This window comes from Oryzias latipes, chromosome 10 (genome assembly GCF_002234675.1).
Source record: "Oryzias latipes chromosome 10, ASM223467v1".
Taxonomy (NCBI): Eukaryota; Metazoa; Chordata; class Actinopteri; order Beloniformes; family Adrianichthyidae; genus Oryzias; species Oryzias latipes.
Genome location: NC_019868.2, coordinates 83,801 through 106,467, shown reverse-complemented (window position 1 = coordinate 106,467; position 22,667 = coordinate 83,801). Strand labels below are relative to the sequence as shown.

General features: G+C 39.9%; 1 protein-coding gene across 10 annotated transcripts in view; it reads right to left on the bottom strand.

The window, feature by feature from the left end:
* The window catches only part of limch1 (LIM and calponin homology domains 1), a 92,869-nt gene that overhangs the window by 26,988 nt on the left and 43,214 nt on the right, over nt 1-22,667 (bottom strand). For 8 of the 10 annotated variants that reach the window (XM_023959453.1, XM_023959454.1, XM_023959458.1 and 5 more), the window contains exons 4-8: nt 20,006-20,112; nt 11,110-11,140; nt 7,719-7,829; nt 6,267-6,465; nt 368-626 (exon numbers count right to left, since the gene is read on the bottom strand). In XM_023959453.1, the coding sequence (XP_023815221.1) occupies nt 368-626; nt 6,267-6,465; nt 7,719-7,829; nt 11,110-11,140; nt 20,006-20,112 (707 nt within the window). Of the gene's footprint in view, nt 1-367; nt 627-6,266; nt 6,466-7,718; nt 7,830-10,404; nt 11,075-11,109; nt 11,141-20,005; nt 20,113-20,553; nt 20,673-22,667 lie in introns of those variants that run through there. The other 2 variants (XM_023959463.1, XM_023959462.1) reach the window with 2 other exon arrangements.

Below are 22,667 nucleotides of genomic sequence, written 5' to 3'. Positions count from 1 at the left end.
TTTCTGCTAGCTCCAACCTCAGCATCCTTATAGCAACATCATCACTCTTCCTCCTCTCAACATGTCCAGAACATCTACCATGATCTGTTCCTTTGATGGATTCATTCCTGATCCATCCTGGTCTCTCCCAAAGAGAACCTCAGCATCTTCATCTCTGCTACCTCCAGCTCTGCCTCCTGTCTCTGCATCAGACTCTCTAAACTATCAACATGGAGGCTCTCACCACAGTCTTTTACATTTAACATAAGTTTGTGTCTTGATAAAATGTTGAGGTGGTGGTATTTACATGTAATAAAATCGGTGGTGCAGTTATAAACAAATTAAACTTCATGTATTTTTATTTTCTTCTTGCTTTAGCCACAGTTACCTGCAAGGCCTACTCCCCCCCACAGGTGAGGTGGTAGTACTCCAGCTTCCGCCTCCGTCTGCTTCTTTGTTGTTCTTCTTCTTGCGGAGCGCCAGCGGCACATATCCGCTCTGATTGCTCTTATTGGGCAGGTACTGGTTGAACGGCATGGCGGTCCGTAGCTCAGTGACTGATGTTCGCCGCGCCAACATGTCATCCTTATGGATGTCTGGCATCTTCCTGTTCGGAAGGCCATCAGACTCTGAGTCACTGCCACGGCCTGAAAAAAAAACACGTTACTTTTAAAGACCAAATCCTTTACTATGTGAAGCTCACAGGGCAAAAGATTGTCAGCATAGTCTTTAAGCTTAAGCAATGCGATGGCATCAGGAGGGACAGGTGTAATCACAGCCTTCCTAGTTTTTGGTTCTTAACATGGGACAGTTGTCAATTATCATTTATTTATTTCTCTCACAAGATAATCCAACCCATCGATATTATTATTATTATTATTATTATTATTATTATTATTAGGAACTGCAAACAACTGAAGAATAGTTTAGCAAACACAGGCGTCGGCTTTGGAAGCATGCAATGACTGTGACTTTCATCATTCTGTCGCTTTACAGCAAGATCCCCAAACGGACTAAAACAACAAAAATATGTCCAATGTTTTCCACGGATATCCACCCGTGACCAGGCCTGACCCACAGCACACTGGGAGGGGCTGACCCCACCAGTGACAGATACAGGTTACTCCCACCTTACAGGTTTGTTCTTCTACACCTTTGTGTGCTTCGGCACAGCATGCTAATCAGCTAATTTAACTACGACCAACAACAACTTTATTCAAGCTGTTGGCCGGGGAGCCAGGGACGATGGTGTGGAAGGCGCAGTGCTAGGATGGTTCGACGAAGAGGTGAGCGCAGGACCGCAGGGCCCTGTGGCGAGTGTCGGAGCAGAGCATCCTTGCTACAAACCAGAGTCTGTGGGTCGGCAGGACGCTATAAACTATGCTCATATGAGAACGGGATACAGGATAAAGACTGATGTCATGCCAAGGTACTTATCCCTGCCAGAATTTGTATCTATATGTAAGAGAAGACTCCTGGCTTGTTCAAATATTTTGACAGTAAATATTAAATGTCTTATGGCAAATTTTTACATCAAACATCAGTTTGAAATAAACATTTCTTATCCTAAATTAGCCAAATAAAACTTGTTTATTCGTCACTGACTGCTGTCATTGTTTAACGTTGAAGATGTGAATAAAACTGAAACCATTGTAATCATTGAAAACATGAAATATAAACCCTCAGCTGTCCTAGAATAAAACACATCGTGAACATCCACCTCCTTTTCATGCTTTCTGAGACAAAAAGAAACCTCTCAACAAATCTGACTCCATACATGATAGTAAAATAAATCTATTGTACCTCAATCCATGCCAGCAAGATCAATTATAGATTAGAAGATAAGAAAAAGTCTGGGCTTTTACAGCCCTAAATATCTTGAATCTGACTTCATGGATATCCCCATGTTGAGTTATATAATTATATTTAACTATCACCATAAACGAGGGAACACTACATATGATTAAATCCCTGTGTGATGATGTCTTTCAAAGAAGGAACAGAAATGTGCTCACTCACTCAGAGTGTATCATAACCAAACATGATTCTGCTTTTTATTTCATGGACAATCACCCAAAGGCAACATAGACTGGTGAATCAAAAAGGGAATAGAAATAATCCTTATGAGAACCTCTTAATTCAGGAGAATGACACCTCTCAGACACTACCTTCATCTAAGTCTTCATTATCTGTTTCTTTTTCCACATGTCTGCTTTTCTGCATCCTGCATTCCAGCAGTTGAGCATAAATCAGCAGATGGATAGGCTGTGTTTACCAAGCAGATGACATCAATCACGGCTAAATTTGTGTTGTGCAGCCCGTGCTGACAAATTTTAGCCTGGAGTGAAGAAGAATTTACCCAGGATGCCAGAGTGTCTGTCTGCACCACATTTTAAGACAACTTTGTTTGACAGGTCAGTGTTAACACCTGGCTTTCCAGAAGAGCTCAGCTTAAGGACTTTCCCTGCTTTCCGTGTAAAATTCCTCAGTAATGTGTCTTAACGTGATCCTCATGGAGGATCCTGAAGATGTGGAAGCCAGTGCTGCAATGCCAGTCACTTCTTCCTTTATTCATCATTTTCAAAGGAAATAGCATTTTCAGTACTAAAGCAACTGCAGCTTTTTGAACCAATGAGAAGCTTTCTGATTATTAAAGTGTTTCATGTGGTCTAAAGGCCACAAACAGCCAGAGGAACCAGCATCTCCGGCAGTAAACAGTTAGGCATCTATTTGCAAAAGTGGCCTGCATTTCTATAGGATGATATGCTCTCTGAACATATGGCAACAGAGAGGCTTGAGGGATCATTTACAATGTGCTGGTGCAACGCCGCACTAAGCTTTACATCACAGTGATCAATCACTGAGCAGGAGGGAGAGGGAGTTGTGTTCAGTGTGATGCACGCAACATAAAATCAAGTGTGGTGGCAAAGTTCTAACAGCATGAAGGAGGAATGAATTAGAGCATTCAGCTCAACAATGTTTTTGTGATACAAACTTCTTATTGAAACATCTCGTCATTAACACCACAGTCCCACTTTTATATGCGATCTCCAGCCCAAGAGACTTGTTCACTTTGACATTTTTCAAGTGTTTAAACGGACTTAACAGAAGATGAATTCATCTGGAAAAGATTTGCAATTTAAAGTGAAAGACTTCCTGCTAAGGGACATCATATTGCAGATTAAAGTAAGTACTTCAGCTAAAACGGCAGACTTTCAACAAGCCCAAAAATAGCTACTGAATGTTCATCCCAATGAACCTTTATTCTTAACAAGATCACAAAATAGTTATCCACAAAATGGTATTCTGAGCTACATGACTTTTAGCTGGTAGTTCATCTGGTGTGCTGGCATTCAGCAAAAAGGTGCAAGAAATTTGCAAACAGGGACAGAAACCTGGATGCAAAAAAACACCTTAGGGCTGGTTTTATCTTGGTTTGAAACAATCACTTTTAGGGAAAAATAAAAGTTCTGTAACAATGTCTGTCCTGCATGAGTAGTACTCTCATCAAGACAGTTTCCATTATGAACAACAGCATGAGTGATGAGTTATCAAATGTTTCTGTCCAGAAATGACATGCCATTTTCCCCAGAGCTCAAAATACAGTCAAGAAGGCAGTTTTGCTGTGAAGAATCACTAATGTTTCACATCTTTGAGTTCATACCATAAAAAATGGGAGCAATAACAAAAGTGTTGCGTTTATATTTTTGGTCAGTGTATAATAATTTTCAACATTTTAAAATGCTGTTTTTAAATAATTAACAGATTTTTAAAGCAAAAATGAAATATGTTTAATGATATAATGGCTAATTTAAATCTGTGTGCAGGTTTTTCACAATTTCATGATCTTTTATATATTTATGAGAGATTTATTGATTGATTGTGTATTTGTACGAGGTCATACTTATTTTATTAATTATGAACAGTATAGGACTCCATAGGAAAAAAGGTCAAGCTTTAACACCACAAATCTCACAAGCTATTTAAAAATTCACCACTGCGATGTGTGGAAAGAATATGAAGCTGCCGTCATTGCTAGTGCTCATTCTGGAAAAAACAAACAAAATAAACTGAGGGGTTTGCATGGAAATAGCTGTCAGCACCCTGCACTAGCATTGATAGTCAGCGTTTTTTTCTGCTGCTGCAACTGTGCTGGATGAAAACATCAACAGCTAACCAGTCAGAAAGCAGAGATGCTACTTGTCAGGAAAAATCTCCCATTGATCCAACCACAGTTAAAAACAAAAAAAGAAATGTAATTGTGGTGATTTATTTCTTTTTGTCTTTCTTTTTGTAAAATGTTTTAGAAAAATTTCTATGAGCAACCATTTATTTGAACATCAGTTAAAAACTTTATAGTTATTATTTTGCACTTCAGTTTCAAACAAAGCAATAATTTTTGGACTTTAAGATTAAAGTATTTATTTCACCTGTTCCTATATTGGGCAATATTTGTATTGAAAAATGTCCTTTTTACATTGGTATTTAAGTGAAAGTCTTAGTATTTGTTCTGACCAATGAACTGCATTTTCTCTGTTCACAGATGTATGACAGACTGAAAGCCTAATAAAGTGTTTGTATAATCTGATGTTCAATTTATTTGCAGGTAAAACTAGTTCTGCGAATTTGTTGAATACATAAGAGCCGTTCGCTGTTACTTTGTACTTACTAATATTTTTTTCTTAAGTATTTAAAAAAGAATACTGGTTGAGTATCAGTATCAGCTACAACAGGCAGGAAAATATCGAGTATCGGTTGTAAAAAGTCACTATTGTGCATCACTAATATTTAATGCATGTTCAGTTACGACTGTTATGTTAAATAGTTAATAAACATTTTTATTTGCCAAAAGTCTTTGTGCTGAGTTTTCTTTACACAAAAATTCGAACATTTTAAGAAAAATTATTGGTATCAATATTGTTGATACTAGCTCTGTAATTACTTGGCATCAGATCGATACTCAAATTCCCTGTATCGCCCACACCTACTGGCAAGAGTTAAACAAAATGATATCACTATGATTATGACTATATTAGGAATGTGGGCGTGGTTAGAACTAACCTCCGTCGTAAGGAAATCCAAAAGTTTACTTTTAGAGATTCTTCTTTAACTGACATCAATCTGTTAAAAATCCCTGGGTGACCAAAACATAAAATGGTTGCTATGGAGATAAAACTAACAGAAAAGTCGCCATTTGGAAAAGAGTGGATTTTACATTAACTTGTCACATGCAGCTCTGACCAGCCTGAAAAGACAAAAGGGGGGAGTTACGGTGGCATGGCTTATTTATTCTAACCAGTGTGTTGACAGTCATTTCATTTCATCTTTATCAATGGCACAATAGCGCCACCATGTTGTGTTGAATGTGACTGCAGTTGGCCGTGCTTTCATGGTTAGCATCTTAAGCAATGTGTTTTTCAGACAGTTGATGAGGCTGATCACAGTGCTAGGCACTTTTCGCCTGACGCTGTCACATGCAGTTCAGACAGCCTTACAGAAGGAGAAAGGGGGGGAGGGGGCACCCTTTGTAATTTTAGATGAATCTGCATCTAAAACCTACAAAGGTGTTTCGTTAACCATGCTCAAATTCCTTTCACCGTCATATTGTTTGTTCGTTTTGTTAATCTTGAGCCAAAGATTTAAAGTTACAAAATATTTCAATAGAAAATGTGCGACCAACTGGGAATGGCCACTTTTACAAGCTTGCCACACTAACACCTTTCAAGATCTACAAACTTTAAAACCAACATTTTTTCCCAAGTAGCTTGGTCAGGGTATTCACCCCTCAAAAATTGACGGCCACCACAAAACTGTCTCCTGGTCTGAAAAATATTCAGAGGTCTTTAAAGATACTCAGAGTGCCAGGTCAAAATCTGTTATCAACCGCAGACCGCAGACCGCAGAAACTTTCCAAGTTTCATCTTCACTCCAAGTAATTCAATTATTTTTTATTAGGATTTTTTTCCATGTATTGGGAAAGTACGACAGTCAAGCACAGGTTAACATTAAATGAGCACAAGTACTGCCTTGAACAGTTGAAGTTGAGTCGGTCCTAAGAGAACAGAGCTGTTGCATAAGAAAATGTCCATGACGGGTTTAGAGACAGTTAATGACACAAAATGTATAACACAGCAGAAGATAGGCACACTTTTTACCAAAACACATCTAACTTGAACATTTTGGCATCATTTGAGGCCAAATGATGCCAAAGGCACAGCCCCTGCATGATCAGTCTAAACTAGAGGAGAAATGTTATCATAAAACATTTTAAATGAACCACTTCTTACCATCACTACTACCGCGGACAGCCAGGACATCTGGCGATGGGGTCTGCTGTGAGCGGGAACCAAAGGAGTCCAGGCTGTCAAATGAATCCTCGCGCCCGTGACGCGGCGGAGACAGAGAGTCACTGCGCTCAGAGTCCCAGCAGTCGATATAGCCACTGTCCCGGATGCTGAGACTTGGGCTTTCCGTCACCTCTGCCTCCTGGGAATGTGTCAGCACACACAGACTTATGTTCCCACATCAAAAAGAGACAGGACTTCTCTGAGTTAAGTATTGACAAACACAAAAAATGTATTAACTTAAAAAATCTGAAAATACTGAAAACTAAAGAGATGAAAGGAATTTAGCAGGAAGGAGAAAAGTTCCCATCTGCCTAGAGGGAAACAGCATTGAGATTGTGCCGTACTTCAAATATCTCAGAGTTCACCTTGAACACAAACTGGACTGGTCCGTGCAGACCTGGGTCTCTTACAAGAAAGGTCAGAGCAGAGTTTTCTTTTTGAGAAGGCTATGGCCATTCAATGTCTAAAATGAAATGCTACACATTTTTATCAGTCGGTTAAGGCCAGTGTGGTTTTCCATGGCGGGGTCTGGATGGGCAACAGTGAGGGACCGGGCTGGGCTGGACAAATTCGTCAGGGAGTGTGTGTTGGTGCTGGGTGAGGGGGTTGACTCTGTGGGGTCTCTGGGGGAGGACAGAATGGACAGCAGGATGAAGACTATCCTCAACAACACAGGTCACCCACTGAACAATACTAAGGCAAAAAACACCTGGACAGCAAATCCACCTGCTTGTTGACTTTAAATCGTAAGATTTGTGAGGCCGGTTTTCAAGTGGCATTTCATGTGGTTTTAGGAAGCAAAATAATGCGCAGGAACTCATTCTTATTTGATTCTTTTACTTTAGATAAAGTTTTTACTATATGTTTTTTTCTTCTGTAGATTTAAAACTTTCCCATATTTATTCATCTGCGATGCGCCCACATCTGGGAAACGCTTGAGCTGACTCATTTCTCAGAGAAAAGTTGTGACAGAGTGGAATAGATTTCATGGGGTGACATCATGGCAATAAATGAGCATTTTTGTCAGAGGAGGTCCAGCTTTTGGACAGAGGGGCTAACAGGTAGAATTAATAAGCTGAGGTTCCCATTTTGATCGATTTTTTTATGAAAACAAAAAAAGATCTGGAAAAAATGATGTTCTGTTTTTCCACATTTTGAGAATCCTCTGGACCCCTAACCCTGGATATTGACTCCATCACTAAGTGATCAAACAGAGATTGAGCTGGCTGGAGATTTCATTGTTGCAGGAACTAAACTGTCTATTTTTTCTTCACATAAAAAAAATCGGGTTCACAATTCTGCTTGTTAAAGTTTACTGGCTGTACTTTCAGAGCTCCAAGCACTAAAGATGTTGAAAATGATGCTTTTTTGATGGCTTTAACTCAAACATACCTTTTGCATTTGTGACAGCAGGGCCTCAAACTCTTTTAGGTCCAGTGTTGGCCCACTGTAGGAGGTGAAGCTGTTGGCAGCACGACCAAGCCAGTAGACGGTAATCAAAACCTGCATGAGAAATCAAGACGGCACAATCACCTGGAGGGAAAGTTTTCATGGAAAAAATTCAAAGAAACAGAAGCATGAGTCATTACAGTCATTAGGATCATTACCAAACAACATCATATTATTAGTTTTTGGATGAATTAGGGACATTTCCTTAAATGTCTGGTACTTGAAGTATATCGCTAAAAACAAGACTGCACCAGTTTCTGTACAGTTATGAAGTGCATGCTGGGAACACGTCAACTGAGAGGTTTCTTTGTACGCGTGACAGTAAACACTGTAGTACATCAAACATAGTTTAGGAGGCTATAATAGAGACAGTGCTGATACACAAGCTGATTTATTTTCATTTGGAACACAACAACAACTTTAGAAAATTTAACCCTAAGTAAGTTTATTTACCTGAGACTGACAATCACGGGTTATGGACAACTAAAAGTCTTGTCACGATTCATTTTACCTGTGGATAGCTCAGTTGGTTAAGTGGATGCAGGAAACCAGTGTTTGATTGCCAGGGTGCATAACAATGAGCTCCATCCAGTCTGGGTCTTCGGGCAAGACCCTTCATGCTACTGCCTAACTATGTAGCCACAGGGAGGCAGACGTCTGGGTACCGTGTGCCGCTCCCCAAGCCGTATAAAATACAGGGTTGTGTCAGGAAGGGGATCCGGCGCAAAACCGAAGGGATATCCCAAAAAAAGAACAACAACTATTCTTTTGTCGTTTGTTATTGTTGTTATGCTTTCTCTGGGGACCAAATTTTGTAACTAGCGGCTGGATGTAACATACACAAAATCATTTATACTGCATTAGCCCGAACCATTGTTAAAGCACACGTTCGCCTTATGGAAATCTTCTGAACTGAACTGGATGGTAGCAGTGTATTTCCTTCCATTTATACTTGGTTTGATGTTTCTTGCACATTTTTAGCCTCTTGAGCCTTCTCTGTTCTCTTGGCAATATTTTATCCCAAAGTGAGTTTTTAGTGCAAGTGTGAAGTTGAACCTTGTCAACTAGATAAACCATTAGTCACAACCGTTCTTCTGGTGGATACGGGCCTCACACTCATTACATGCATGACAATTGTATGTTTCATTTGCATGGCGTCTCTTGAGGTGGACGTGTGAGCCTCAATGGAACTGAAAGACACACCTGCGCTCCCCTTAAGATGCAGGCCCTCCTGCCTACAACACTCCACCAGCCTGGACAACCCACAAACCTGCAGGACCCGTACAAATCAACCCCCGTACGGTTGCATGTGACTCACTTAACTATGAGTGATTCAGAATGAACAGGGCAGCTCAGCGACAGGGAGATCCAGCAGGGCAGCATCTTTTGCTCTGTTGGCAAAGTGCTTCCAGCTAGATTTACAGTCTCCATGTCAACTAGCACTCTAAGGGAATTGCTTTGATAGGAAAGCTCAGTGTTGCTTATTGTGTCTTCTTAAGTCCTTCTCTTTGTGCAAACGAAACAAAAACTGAAATTGCCCTTCACAAAAGAAGTATGATTATAAAATACTTTGGGATGCTGAATTTTGCACCTGTCATATAGTAACACTACAAGAACAACTGCACTGGGAAAAGTGTTACATCTACTGCAGCTGCTGAGGCCCCATTGTTATCATATATAGTATTGCAGACAACAATACCAATTGGCTGAAAACTACAACACTTTTGGGTCAATAGAATAGTGCACACTCAGGCCAACTCCCACTGAAAGTAGGTCAGACACATTTGCTCTATTGGTTTCCAAACACACCCAAATCAAATCAGACTATGTAACCACCATAAAACAACCTGCCGTGCTGCCAGAACACTTCAGCCCAACATCAGATGTCATGTCTTTGTAAGACGGATACATGGGACGTGCACACACAGAAGTTCAACACAATGTGATGTCAAGAACTATGCATTGCATTTATAAGAAGCCTCACAATCACCAAACTGTTTAGAAAAAAAATCATCTGGTTATCTTCTGCAGTATCACCAACTTTTAATGAAACGCAGACAAATAAAGTGGAATGTTATCTGCATCTTTTTAGTTTATATTTGTAATTTTTCTTGACTACATGGTTAAGATTTACCAATATCTTCAAACAGAAAATAAACATTAGCATGATGCACCAACTCAATTCTCATTAATTCAAACATAAAAAACAATCATAGGCTGGTAAAATTTACCTAATATGTTTTTATTAAAATAACAGATTCATACATATATATACATATATATATATATACACACATATATATATATACACACATATATATATATATATATACACACATATATATATATATATATATATATATATATATATACACACACACATATATATATATATATACACACACACAGACACACACACACATATATATATATATATATATATATATATATATATATATATATATATATATATATATATATATATATATATATACACACACATATATATATATATACACACACACACACACATATATATATATATATATATATATATATATATATATATATATATATATATATAAACACTGTTTAAAAAAAACATATGCATTCTGTTTTAAACCTTCACCTGCTAAAGATGGGCACAAATGTCTGTTAAAGCTCCACACAGGAATCTTTCTTCAGCTCTTTGCTAGCTTGCACCTTCAGCCACAAACCCTTCAGCTCCCTTCAATGCAGGCTCTTTGTCCCTCCATGTCTGACATGCTGCAGAGATCCTGGTCCTCACTTTAGATCACATAGGCAGTTCCACACTGTACTGTAGTAACATGTCACCGCAGCAGAACTTGAATATGGTGTGGGCGGCCAGGCAGTCAAGATCCATTTATGACTGCTGAAGTAGCACAGAGTCCCTGTGTTTAGTCAGCTAAAAGAGCCAGCACAGCTCTACAGCACCGCAGATGAACTTGTTCACTGCTCAGCAGCGTCAAAGTGAGAGCTGCTCTGACTGCAGAGTGGGCCGGGCCAGCGTGAGGGGCTCCCACTTGAATTTGCATTATCAGGAAAAAACAAAGACGTGGGACAGATTTTAGGAATAAGTGAGTGCAATGTGGCTGTAGGCTACAGAAGGTTCTTCAAAGCAAGGTAAAAAAAAATCCATAGAGTGATGAAAGAGTCAACAGTGCAGCCATATTTTCAGGAAAAATGATCAGTTAGACACCAACTAGAATACGAGTTTGACACTTTGTTAAACAAAAGGTTTGGTAAAAATCACATTTTAAACACTGAACACAGAAAATACACAGATAGAACAAAAGTCAGCGATAAAACGTACGTTTTTGAGCCTTCGACTGCAGTCACTTCCCCTGGTGAACAAAGAGAAGGAGAGAGACATGAGATCCCTTTGTGCAGGTCTATGAGACTGAGCACAACATCATTACACAGCATGTCATATTCACATCAAACAACAGAAACAAAGCTTTGTGGCAGAGCTGAAGCTCACTCAGGTTTTCTTTTCAAATCTCTGACACCACATTTTGTATAAGAAGATACGTCTCTGACTGGTTTCTGAAAAGCAGGCAGGGACAAGCAAACTGTTCATCATTTTACTAAACTTTGAAAAGTGTTCACTATTCTATTGCTAATCAGGAGACAAAGACAATTCTATGCAGTGACTTCAGAAGTGGAGCTCAGTCACACCTCAGCATTTGCCTCTTAGAAACACAGATGTAACCAAATCAAGAAAAAGATCTTAGGGATGCTTGTGAAACAAGTCCATCATGCTTTTTTGCAGTGGATTTAGATCTTGAAAAAGAAAGGCAGGCAAACACAGAGAAAAAACAGTTCCACACAAAAACAAAGCAAAAAAAACGCAAAAAGTAGACTCTTACAGTAATTTCCGGATTATAAACCGCTACTTTTGTCACACGCTTTTAACCCTGTTGCTTATTCAAGGATGCGGCTACTTGATGCATTTTTTCTAACGACCGCTAGGGGCGCTCGAGCAGATAGGGTCAGAGAGAGACAGGGGGAATGCAAGTTTGATATAAATTCCCACTTTGAGAATGAATAGCACAAACAGATAGTAATAGGAAATTTAATAAGAACAGTAAACTGTTCAAGCTATCAGTCATCTGAGCTGTCACTCATACATCTGAAAGGGATGGTCAATTATCCAGGAACCACACACATCTTGACTCTGATTAGTCTCAGGAGGAGGCTATGAGAGAAGCTGAATGCATACTCTGATTTCTAGCATTATGTCCATTTATTTTGACACACCCACAAGCAGCCAAACAGCATGGACCTGACTTCTGCTCTTAGACCGCTCAGTCAAGGGTGCAACAAAAAGAAACACCCATGCTCAGCCCTACTTTGGCCGCATCCCACAATCCCTTGCTGCCTTTAGACCCAACGTGCACATGACCGCTAGAGGTAAGATCTTAAGCCCGAGCCCGAGTCAGAACCCGACCTGACCCAAACGACAATCATTACGTCCGGGTCAGTTCGGGCCGGGCTTCTCTCTCGCTGACTTTTTTACTAAACATATTGTAATGGCTGCAAAGAAGCTCCTTAGGCGGGCGGTTGTCAAACAGCTCTTTATTAATCCTGTATGTCAGAACGGTTACCGCACGAACCGAAAGGCACAGCCAGCTTCTTCTTGCTCAGAGGGAGAACGTTCACCGAACGCACACACACACACAGGTAGACCCCGCCCCCTCTATCCCACCAGCCCACCGTTGATTGACATACACGGTGGTCCAGCAACTGGCAGAAAGAGGGGGGCGCTGGCCACTCGCAGCTCTGCGCACGTGTCGTGAATGTAATCTTCCCTTCGCAAGTCCACATCTATTCTGTTTAGGTATCCCCGATATCGCGCAACAAGAAGTCAAGGATAAAATTAAGACAGGGAAACTGAAAAGGCAAACATGCACCGCCGCGGCTGCAGTATTTCTCCGCATTAAGCGATTGCGCATCAAGATCTCTCTTTCACTCTCTTTGTCTGGCCTCTTATTCTGTGTTCCAGCGTTATTTCATTGTTCAAATGAATTTATCATGATCATAAAAATATGTAATTATTTTAACCTTAAATCTTGCGTTTTTTTCTGCCAAAAATACTATGGGATAAATTGAAATTTCGGGTTTGCTTCAGGCTCGGGCCTACAAATCAAGTTAATTGGTCGGGTTCTGGCCGGGTTTGGCTCTAATGCCCGCGGGCATGTCGGGTCGGGTTGGATTTCTTAGGCCCGATCTTACCTCTAATGACCGCCACTACAATATGACACAGCTTTCGAGTTAAAAGCAATCGTTAAAAGCAGTGTGAAAAATCCACCATCACCAACGGGTTTGGAAAAGCCGGTTTGCTGTGTGACGGAGAGGACAGCGCAAGAACAGGAGAGAATTTACCTCAGAGTGACACTGACAGCAACAACGAAGGAGACACTGAGAGAGAGTGTGGTGAAGAATGTCTGACGCTATTCCAATCTGACACTGAGGAGGAAGACTTCCATGGTTTCAGTGCACAGGAGGAAGATGAAGAAAGCTCTCAGTAACTTTTTTTACGTTTATGTTTTTTAAACCAGCCCTGTTAGTGCTGTGTTATGGTGTGTCACTGTAGTGGAAAACTTCCAGTGCACGCGCTGCACAGCGCTTGCCTCTGCGCGGCACCATGTGTGCCTATCAGTTGCTGCTACTCTCAGTGACTTTTACCGGTACGTTTTTTTAGCCAGCCCTGTTACTACCGTATTGCTGCCGTGTTACTGCTGTGTCATAGGCAATGTTTGGAAAGAAAAGCTCAGGTATATTATTAAAACTTTGAAAACTCTGTGAACCGCCTTTCTTTGTAAATATGTGTTGAACCTTTCCTGCAATTACATTTTTTTTCTTTCCTCTCTGCTAAAGGCAGATCTTCCTTCGGTTGTTCACTTCCCCGTTTGGACCCCCAGAGTCTCCAGAGCAGGTTAATAAAGAATCATTCATCTTCTTCTGGGGGAAACCTTCTTTTATTACAGTTCTCTTTCACTCTGTATAACAAACATAAAAACACACCCCCAACACACTTTGGCTGTTCTTGGTGTCACTCCATCTTGCACTGCACTCGAGCTCTCCCCTCATTCCGCTGCAGCTCCCTGCTCTTTCTTACACACACGCGCCTGTTTTCAGCACATATACATCCTCAATCTACAACACAGTGTGGCGACCCGGGGGTTAGCCCCGCCTTCAGCCCCTAAGACTCATGGTAAGTGGGGAATCGTGGGTGTAAAACCATGAGTGAGGGGGCTGTGAGCAGAAGTGACATCCATGCTGTTTGGCTGTTTGTTTGTGTGTGTGTGTTCAAATAAATAGACTACAATGCTGGAAAGAAGATATGTAATTAGTATTTACTTCCCCCCAACTGAGACAGTTGGAGACGTGCAGAACGTATACTACAACATGTTGAAACAATATCTTTAAACGTGGGAGCATGTGGCCAATATACAGGTGTGGCTTGTGTGTTGGTATAAAACAGTTAATCCTTTAAAATGTAAAGGGTGCGGCCTAATCAACAAATGCAGCTAAAGATTCTATTTTTGTCTAGTAAAAGAACAAAAAAACTTTCTGTTACTAAGAGCTTCTTTTAAAAACCCATTACACTTTAAAGGTCAATACTACAAAAAAGAAAACACAACACGACTAAGGATGCCAGTAAATCCACACAAATCCAAAACTGCTGACATGAATATTTACTGTCTGACATATGACATGTTTAGATTATATGAAGATCACTGAAGCACTATCGAGCAAGTAGATTTGTTAGAAAAGCAAAGTAAATACAAGCAGAAAAAAGAGTGGCATTAAATTTTTTTGCATTATAAGAATCTCTTTCTAACATTTCTAACATTTTAAATGCAAGGTTTTCTGTGAGTTAAAGAGGCAATAAGAAGAAGGAAGTGAGGAAATCTGATAAAGATCTGCAATGCTCTGTCTTTCCTGTACCCTCTCCATAAGTGTCTTCTTTCTGACGTGACCTTGTTTGAATTTTACTGAAGTACCTATAGCTCAGATTCTTCTTATCAATCTAGAGGACAAAACAGTATTTTTTGTTTCTTATTGACCAAATAAAATTGTTTTGCTCCATTATACAAATCAATTCTTTAAAAATCATACAATAGGATTTCCTGGATTCCCTTTTTTTAATTGGTTTCTCACAGTTGAAGTTAAAGGTTAAAGTCCCATCAGTTGTCATACACCTGGCTGTGTGAAATTTGCCCTCTGCATTTACCCTGCCCCTTCAGAGAGTAGGAACATTCAACCTCCCATTAATGTTGAGTATCAAGCAGGAAGGTACAATTTTGAGAGTATTTGATATGACTGTGCTGCAAATTTAAACCCACAATCTCCCAGTCTCAGGACAGACACTCTTCCTCTAAGCCATTGAGCTGGTAAGTAACGTTTGTATGATAAACGTTACAGACCTTTCTCATCTTTTTAAGAGGAACTGACAGAACCGGTTTCTGCCCCACTTTGTGTATATAACATTTTTTCTGGTGTTATTTTTTAAGTTGAGCATAATGCTTCATCATCTTTTTTTTTTTTTGTTCATTTCAGCACAAAAGCATGTCAGACAGTTGAGTGGAAACTTGTTGTCATCGTTGTCGACTGTTACTCACGCTGGAAACTGATCTGTTTCCATCAACAGAAAAAAGGCACAGAGGAGGTTTCCAACCTGAGCTCTTTCTGAACCAGAACTTTCCCTGTTTCACAGATAATTTAAAGCCTGTCTAGATTCTTGTGGAAGAAGTGCAGAGACTCCCTACTGACAAGAACAAAGGTGTGAAAAATAGCAATCTGCACTATGGGAATTATTTACCCACTGGAAACAGTCCAGAAGCCCTGAAACAGTGACACCAAAGTTTCCTTTCATGTGCCTTGATGCCACATACTTCCTTTCTATTTCTGCTATAATTAAGTAAACTGTGGTAAGTTTCTAATACGAAAATAATCTTCCCAAGACTTAACAAATTTAGTGCATCCAAGTTACCTGTTCCATCAACCCAGTTTCTGCTTTCATCATTTGCAGTTGAAGGGCCTATACCATGCTATTCTGAAGCCTTTCAGAGTTAAACTATATCCATGTTTATGATAGTATATTTCCTTTGGCACACGGAAGGATGATATTTTTAATGAAATATTAGGTTTTTTTGCAGCTTGCAACTTTCCTATCCGGAAGTAAGACAACTTGATCTATGAGGCTCCGCCTTTCTCTCTCTCTCTCTTTTCATGACGTCATCCTAGAGTCGCTTCTGCAGCGTGTTTGTGTTTTGCCCAGGAAAAAAAACAAACATCTGAACTTTTGCAAAGATGGATGTGCATGTTGTTCATTTAAAAGGAAAGCGTTTTGCTGATCACAGCTATCTCCTTGGTGAAAATGGGTGTGTCTGTTAGTCTGGGGGCGGGGCTGGCAGTGCAGACTCTTCCTGGAAGGGGCTGTTCTCACTTTGTGATGTCAGGATGTGAGAACCCACTCATTTTCGTGGATTGTGAGGGGCTGGTGCTCAGAGTGCAGGTTTTTAGAGGAACACTCAGAGATGAGTGAACGTATCAAAATACCACTTTGGGGTGGTTTATAGTAAGGAATGAACATTATAATATACTTAAAGCTAAAAAAAATTGTTTTAATGATAAAGGCCCTCTAATTCATAGCTCACAAGCATAAAAAAAGGTATCAGTTATGATCCAGGTTTTTAATCAACTCTAAACTAGAGTCAAAAGCCAAATATAAAGTTCCCTCTTTTCTGTAGCTTTTCACTTCACTCCATAAATATCCCTTCATTTGCAAACCATTAAAAACTTAATGGTATCAGCCTTTGTTTGGAGAAAATTGCACAAAGACAGAAATGTGCAAATACACTTTTGGAGACACAAAGCAGTGCCTCTAAGGACTTCCTTGCCTCACAGAACCGGTCAGACAGTTGCCCCTGGGATCCTTTTTGTCATCTCTTATTTCAAGTTCAGAAGCAGTTTTCTAATCGCTTCCTTGAACAAAGTTTTTAGGCATGCAAGTGTTAGAAACACCCACCCATGAAACCATAAGCTTACAACTTACACACAACAGTTTTCAGCTGCATTTGTGACCCAAAGTTAGGCGTTATAGTTGAGTGAGAGAAACAAACCTTCCATAGAAGTTAGAAAAAGACCAACTGTGTCAAACAGATCACCTATTAATCATCAGTAATGACAGGCTCCTATAAACATTCTTTGGAATACAGAATAATTTAAAGAGTAAATAAAAAACAAACTGGTTTGTTGACACATTAGGAAACATTCATAAAAACATATTTTACAGATGAACAAATACAACTCAGCTGTGTCAGTAATCTGCAGAAAAGTCTAAACTCTTTGCACTGCAGTAGAAAGAGACGTGCTTCTGAGTTTGTTCCAAAAATGTAGCAGTAATGGTGAATGTCAGAATGACTGTCAGAGTCATCACATACAAAGTTTTCCTGCGTCCACAGAGTTTTTCTTGAATTGGAAATTTATCATAAAACAAAAAAACAATTGTGTAACCTAGGGTTGGGTCCATATTCCTTCCTTATTCTTTCCTATATAGGGCATTTACCATTTTGTAGTGCTGTACGAATCTACTTTTTGTCATGTGTCGTCAGTCCAATGTTAATGTATTTCACCTGTGTTGTCTCGTGTTGCACTTCCTGGTTTATTTTGAAACACTAACTCTCCTCTCGTTTCAGCCCTTGCTACTTCTTGCCCTGGGGGGTATTCCAGAAAGCAGGTTATGCTAGCTCCCACAGTAAATTTGAGGCTAAGGAAGTTGATATCCTCAGCTCTCGGTTCCAGAAATGGAGGTATGTTTCAGGGTACGTCAAGTTGCCATGGCAACTCAGGCTCTGAACATAACCTGGTCTGGAGCAGGTTTAGTTGAAGGTTAGTTTGTTTTCAGAGAGGTGAAGCAGCATGGCGTGTCCATTTGAATATGATTTAGTGGATGAAGAAGTTCAGATAATACTTTTTCCACCATGAGAGGGTAATAAGACCACATATAGATGTTGGAAAAATAAACTTTTTTACTTTGATCTAACTTAATTATTTGCTTCAGTTAAGATAAATAATTTTTTGTTAAGTCAGCTTAAAAATAACAAGTAGTATTCAGACAGTTATTTTACTTTCATTCAAATTAATTCAATCAAGTAGGTGCAACTTTGGTGCTGCTGTTAGATCGGCACCGCAAGGGATTCTGGGATACCATTCCCTTTGCCTGTCTGGACGGATTTGGGTTTAAGTGTGGATTTTTGACCAAATGTGTTTAGTTGTTTAGCTGTTTTACTGTGTTTTACCGTGTTTTGCCGAGTTATTTGTCCTTCTATGCTAAAGCCTCTGCACCATGAGTGAGAGGGAGGACGAGGATGATGAGTTTATATAGCACCTCTACTGATCAATGATTTAATGAAATTGTTGGAAAATTCCTTAATCAATATATGTACTCTGTACATGCAGTTTCGTTCTTTTTATTGTTATACAAATGAGTATATCTGCCTGCTCAAACTTAGACATATGAGAGTTCAAGAAAAATAATTAATTAAGATGGAAAAAATATTAATTGAATTGGAGTTATATCACATTTAGTTAGATCAATATGTAAATTTGAGTTGTATAAACAATTATTGAGTTTTATAGACGTAGGAAATTAGGTTAAATAAATTTAACTCAATTATTTGTTACCAATGGAAGTATTTCATTTAAGTTGGCAAAATTGGATAAGTTATAAATATATATATATATGCGTCACAAGGAAAATGGAAATAAGATCAGAAACTTGGTACAGAAACATGCTCATTTTTATAACAATAAAAAGAACGGAAAAAAATGCACGGAGTGCAAAAATTCATCACAGAATATTCCATCATTGTCATAACAGGTTTAGGTGGTAGAGGTGCTATATAAACTCATCATCCTCTACTTTACTCTCACTCATGGTGCAGAGACTTAAGCATAATAGGACAAAATAGCTCGGCAAAACACGGTGAAACACGGTAAAACAGCTATACAACTAAACACATTTTGTAAAAAAAAACACACTTAAACCCAAATCCGTCCAGACAGGCAAAGGGAATGATATCCCAGAATCCCTTGCGGTGCCGATCTAACAGCAGCATCAAAGTTACACCTACTTAATTGAATTAATTTGAACGAAAGGAAAATAATTGTCTGAAAACTATGTGTTATTTTTAAGGTGACCTAACAAAAAAATGATTTATCTTAACTGAAGCAAATAATTAATTTAGATCAAAGTAAAAAAGTTTATCTTTCCAACATCCATATGTGGTCTTATCACCCTCTCATGGTGGAAAAAGTATTATCTGAGCTTTTTCATCCACTAAATCATCTTCAAATGGACACGCCATGCTGCTTCACCTCTCTGTAAACAAACTAATCTTCAACTAAACCTGCTCCGGACCAGGTTATGTTCAGAGCATGAGTTGCCATGGTAACTTGACCTACCCTGAAACATACCTCCATTTCTGGAACCGAAAGCTGAGGTTATCAACTTTCTTAGCCTCAAACTTACCGTGGGAGCTAGCATAACCTGCTTTCTGGAATACCCCCCTGGAATACCCCCCTGATGTGTTTCCCCACAGGTGTGACTGTCTAATCCTCCCTGATTGTTTTCACCTGTGACTCCCTCCTTCGTGTCTTAAATAGTCAGTCTCCTTTTATCCTGTGCCAGTGTGTTCGGTCTTATAATGTACCACAGCAGTAGCCATTGTCTGAAATTAAAGCTCTAAACTCTGCATCTGAGTCCAGCCCTGAGTGCTGTCCTGACACTATTCCACAATTTAGTGCCCTAGAAATTTCCCATGTCTATCCAAAAAACCATTGTGCATTGATGCTCTATAGATTGGCGAATATAGACCACAATGCATTGCGTTTGATTAATATTTTTGAAAAAAATGTTTTTGTTATTCTTTTTTATAAACTGTCGTAAGTTCTTAAAGGAAGAATCCATCTGATCCTTGGGAATCGTAGACCTTTGTGTTGTCGAACCGTTTTGTGGCTGGCCATCTGTTTCCCACTCCTGACACCAAATAAACAAAGTTAATAACAAAAAAGGGGATTACGACTCTGTGAGTTTGAATCCTTTATGCTTGCAATCAAACATCTGCATAACTAATTATAATAAATTAAAAAGAAAAGAAAAAGTGTTAAAAGGCACACACGAAAAGTCAGAGTCATACTTGGCAGTGGGGCGTGTGGATGTGTCCTGCAGGTCTCCAGGGTCGAACAGCTGGGAGCCTTTCAGTCCCAGTTCTTCACAGCCACGCAGAAAGGCAGTGAGGTTGTCCTGTTCAAAAATAACACACACTAAATAAGTACAAACCAAAGAACAAAACCCTGATTTCAACTCCACACAAACACATCTGTGGTACACAAACATAGCATGAGCTGCATCTACTCTGACTGACACATTACATCCCTTTGTCTCAACTCTGCTGCTACTTTGTAAATTCAAAATGACTTTCAAATAAAGAACTGTAGAAACACTTAACCTGAATGCATAAAGACTGGGACTTCTGGTAGGAAAACGTACACACACTACAAAGATGACCATGAATCGGAGTGTTTTGTATGTTTCCTCCACAAGCAAACTCTGAACATGAACCAAAAATCTGGATATCAGCTCAACAAAACAACAGCTTCACTTCCAGTCCAGCTTCTGCCTTTGCAGGGTTAAGGTCTTTCCTTCCTCCTGTTTAGCTCCCGTGATCCACCTGCTTTTTCTTACCTCTCCTTTTAGTTCCTTTTCTTTCAACACTACAGTCTTCCTCCCGTCTTCCCTCCACTCTTTGTTAAATGCAACCTGAACCAAGTTCTCCCCTCTAGTTCCCAGGTTCTCAGTCTTTGTTTCTCAGTCCCTATCTTTCACAGGGACAAAAGCCCTTCCCTCTCGTTCCCTCTTAGGGTGTCACCATTTCCTCTTCACTAAAATTGTCACAAAGGTTCACCCTCTCTGACATCCTTCATATGAGCAAAATGTGTAATATCTTCATGAACATAACATTTTTGTGTATTTTACTGAACAAAATGGGACAAAAGGTTCATTGCTGTGCACATTGCAAGTGTACAGAAACAAACACCTGAAACTCTTTTTCACTATTGGCAAAACACCATCTCCAAACCCCCCCTGCAGCTTCCTGAGTTGCAGTTGGAACAGATGGTGAGGCAACCCCACCCTTAGATAAAACACTAAGTCACTCCCACAGCCTCTCTTTTCTTGAAGCATTGAAAGTGTAATAAACCTGGCAAAATCAAACACGTCTAAGATGTTTTAGAGTTACTGCAATGGCAGCAATATAAAGCCCTCAATCCAAACAATTCAAGTGTTTCAGTCACTTTCACGGCCACAGATGTAAAAAGATATGGAGAGTACATTTACCAACATTTGTAAAAAAGATGGGGCGCTCTGAGGTGAACTCCTACAGGTCTGCAAACTTTCCACACACAGTCATTTTTTGCAGAGTCTAGATCTACAGACCTTGAAACTTTTTTGTGCCTTCAGATTAGCACAGTGCAGAGAGGTCATGCAGGGATCAGGTCCCATGGCTGAGCAGCATTTAATTATGCTTTTTACTAAATCAGGGGTTCTCAAAGTGCAGCCCGGGGGCCAATGGCGGCCTGCGGGAAGATTTTTTGTGGCCCTCAATAAAAGAGAGCCATAGCAGGTTCCTATGAGGAAAAATGTTGTGTTGGTGAGAAGAAAAGCCGTTTTCAAGCTAAGTGAACAATTGCTCACTTTGTTGTACCTCATGGGCTGGATAAAGTCAATATAAATTGTCACCATGTTACAAATCATAAAAATTATGACAAATTTTCCGGCGAAGAGCGCAACATTAAGCTCCAACAAGTACAACGGGGCTATACTGCACACCAGATGTTTACAAAAATGGCTAAATCTAGTTAAGCTGTGACAGAAGCTAGTTACGTTGTAGCTTTGGAAATGGCCCAGCAAGGCCTTAAGTGACTGGGAGTTTGTAAAATAATTTATGCTGAAAGGAGCTGACATTGTTTGTCCAGAGCAAAAGAAAAAGTTTGAATAATTTTGGTTTATGGATTTTCCGGTTCCGGGTTATACAGCAGGACGCGTGGCGTGCCTCTCTGCGAATACAACTATCTTCAAATTACTTAAAAAGTTGATTTTTCTCCAAAAAAGAGAGCTGACCATGCCCCCGAAGAAACCCCAGGAATATGAAGAGCTCAAAAAGTCTCTTGACATTATTCAAGAAACGCTGAAAAGTTTTATGGATCAAGTGTCGGCTAAGCTAACACCGCTCTGGGAGATGATGGAAGAGTTCCGAAGATTTCGGGCTCAAAACGAGCAGCGAGAAAACCGGGTCGAGATTCTGGAGAAAAGACTGGACGATGTGGAACAGCAAGTAAGGATGAATAATGTCATTCTCACTGGAGTACCAATCAAGCCTCGAGCGAAGCTGAATGCAGCAGGAGCTAGCACTGCTAATGCTAGCGCTAGCGTAGCTAGCAGTTCTAATACGGAGTTCGGTGCAGCGTCGCTGGAACAGCAAATACTTTCATTTCTCACATCTAAAGGGATTTCCCTGGATCTCAATACCATCGAGACCTGCCACCTGCTCCCCAGGAGAAAGGAGACGGATAAACCAGCGATCCTCATCAGGTTTGTGAATCACAAACACAAGCTAGCTTTGATGAACCAAAGGAAACAACTGAAAGGTTCGGCTGTTTATCTGAACGACCATCTGACCAGAAGGAATGCTGAAATCTCAAAACATGCACGGCTTCTCAGGAAGCGTAAGCAGATTGAGAACACTTGGGTTAAAGGCTGCAGGATTTACGTCAAACTGCTCGGTCCAGAGGACCGGTCCA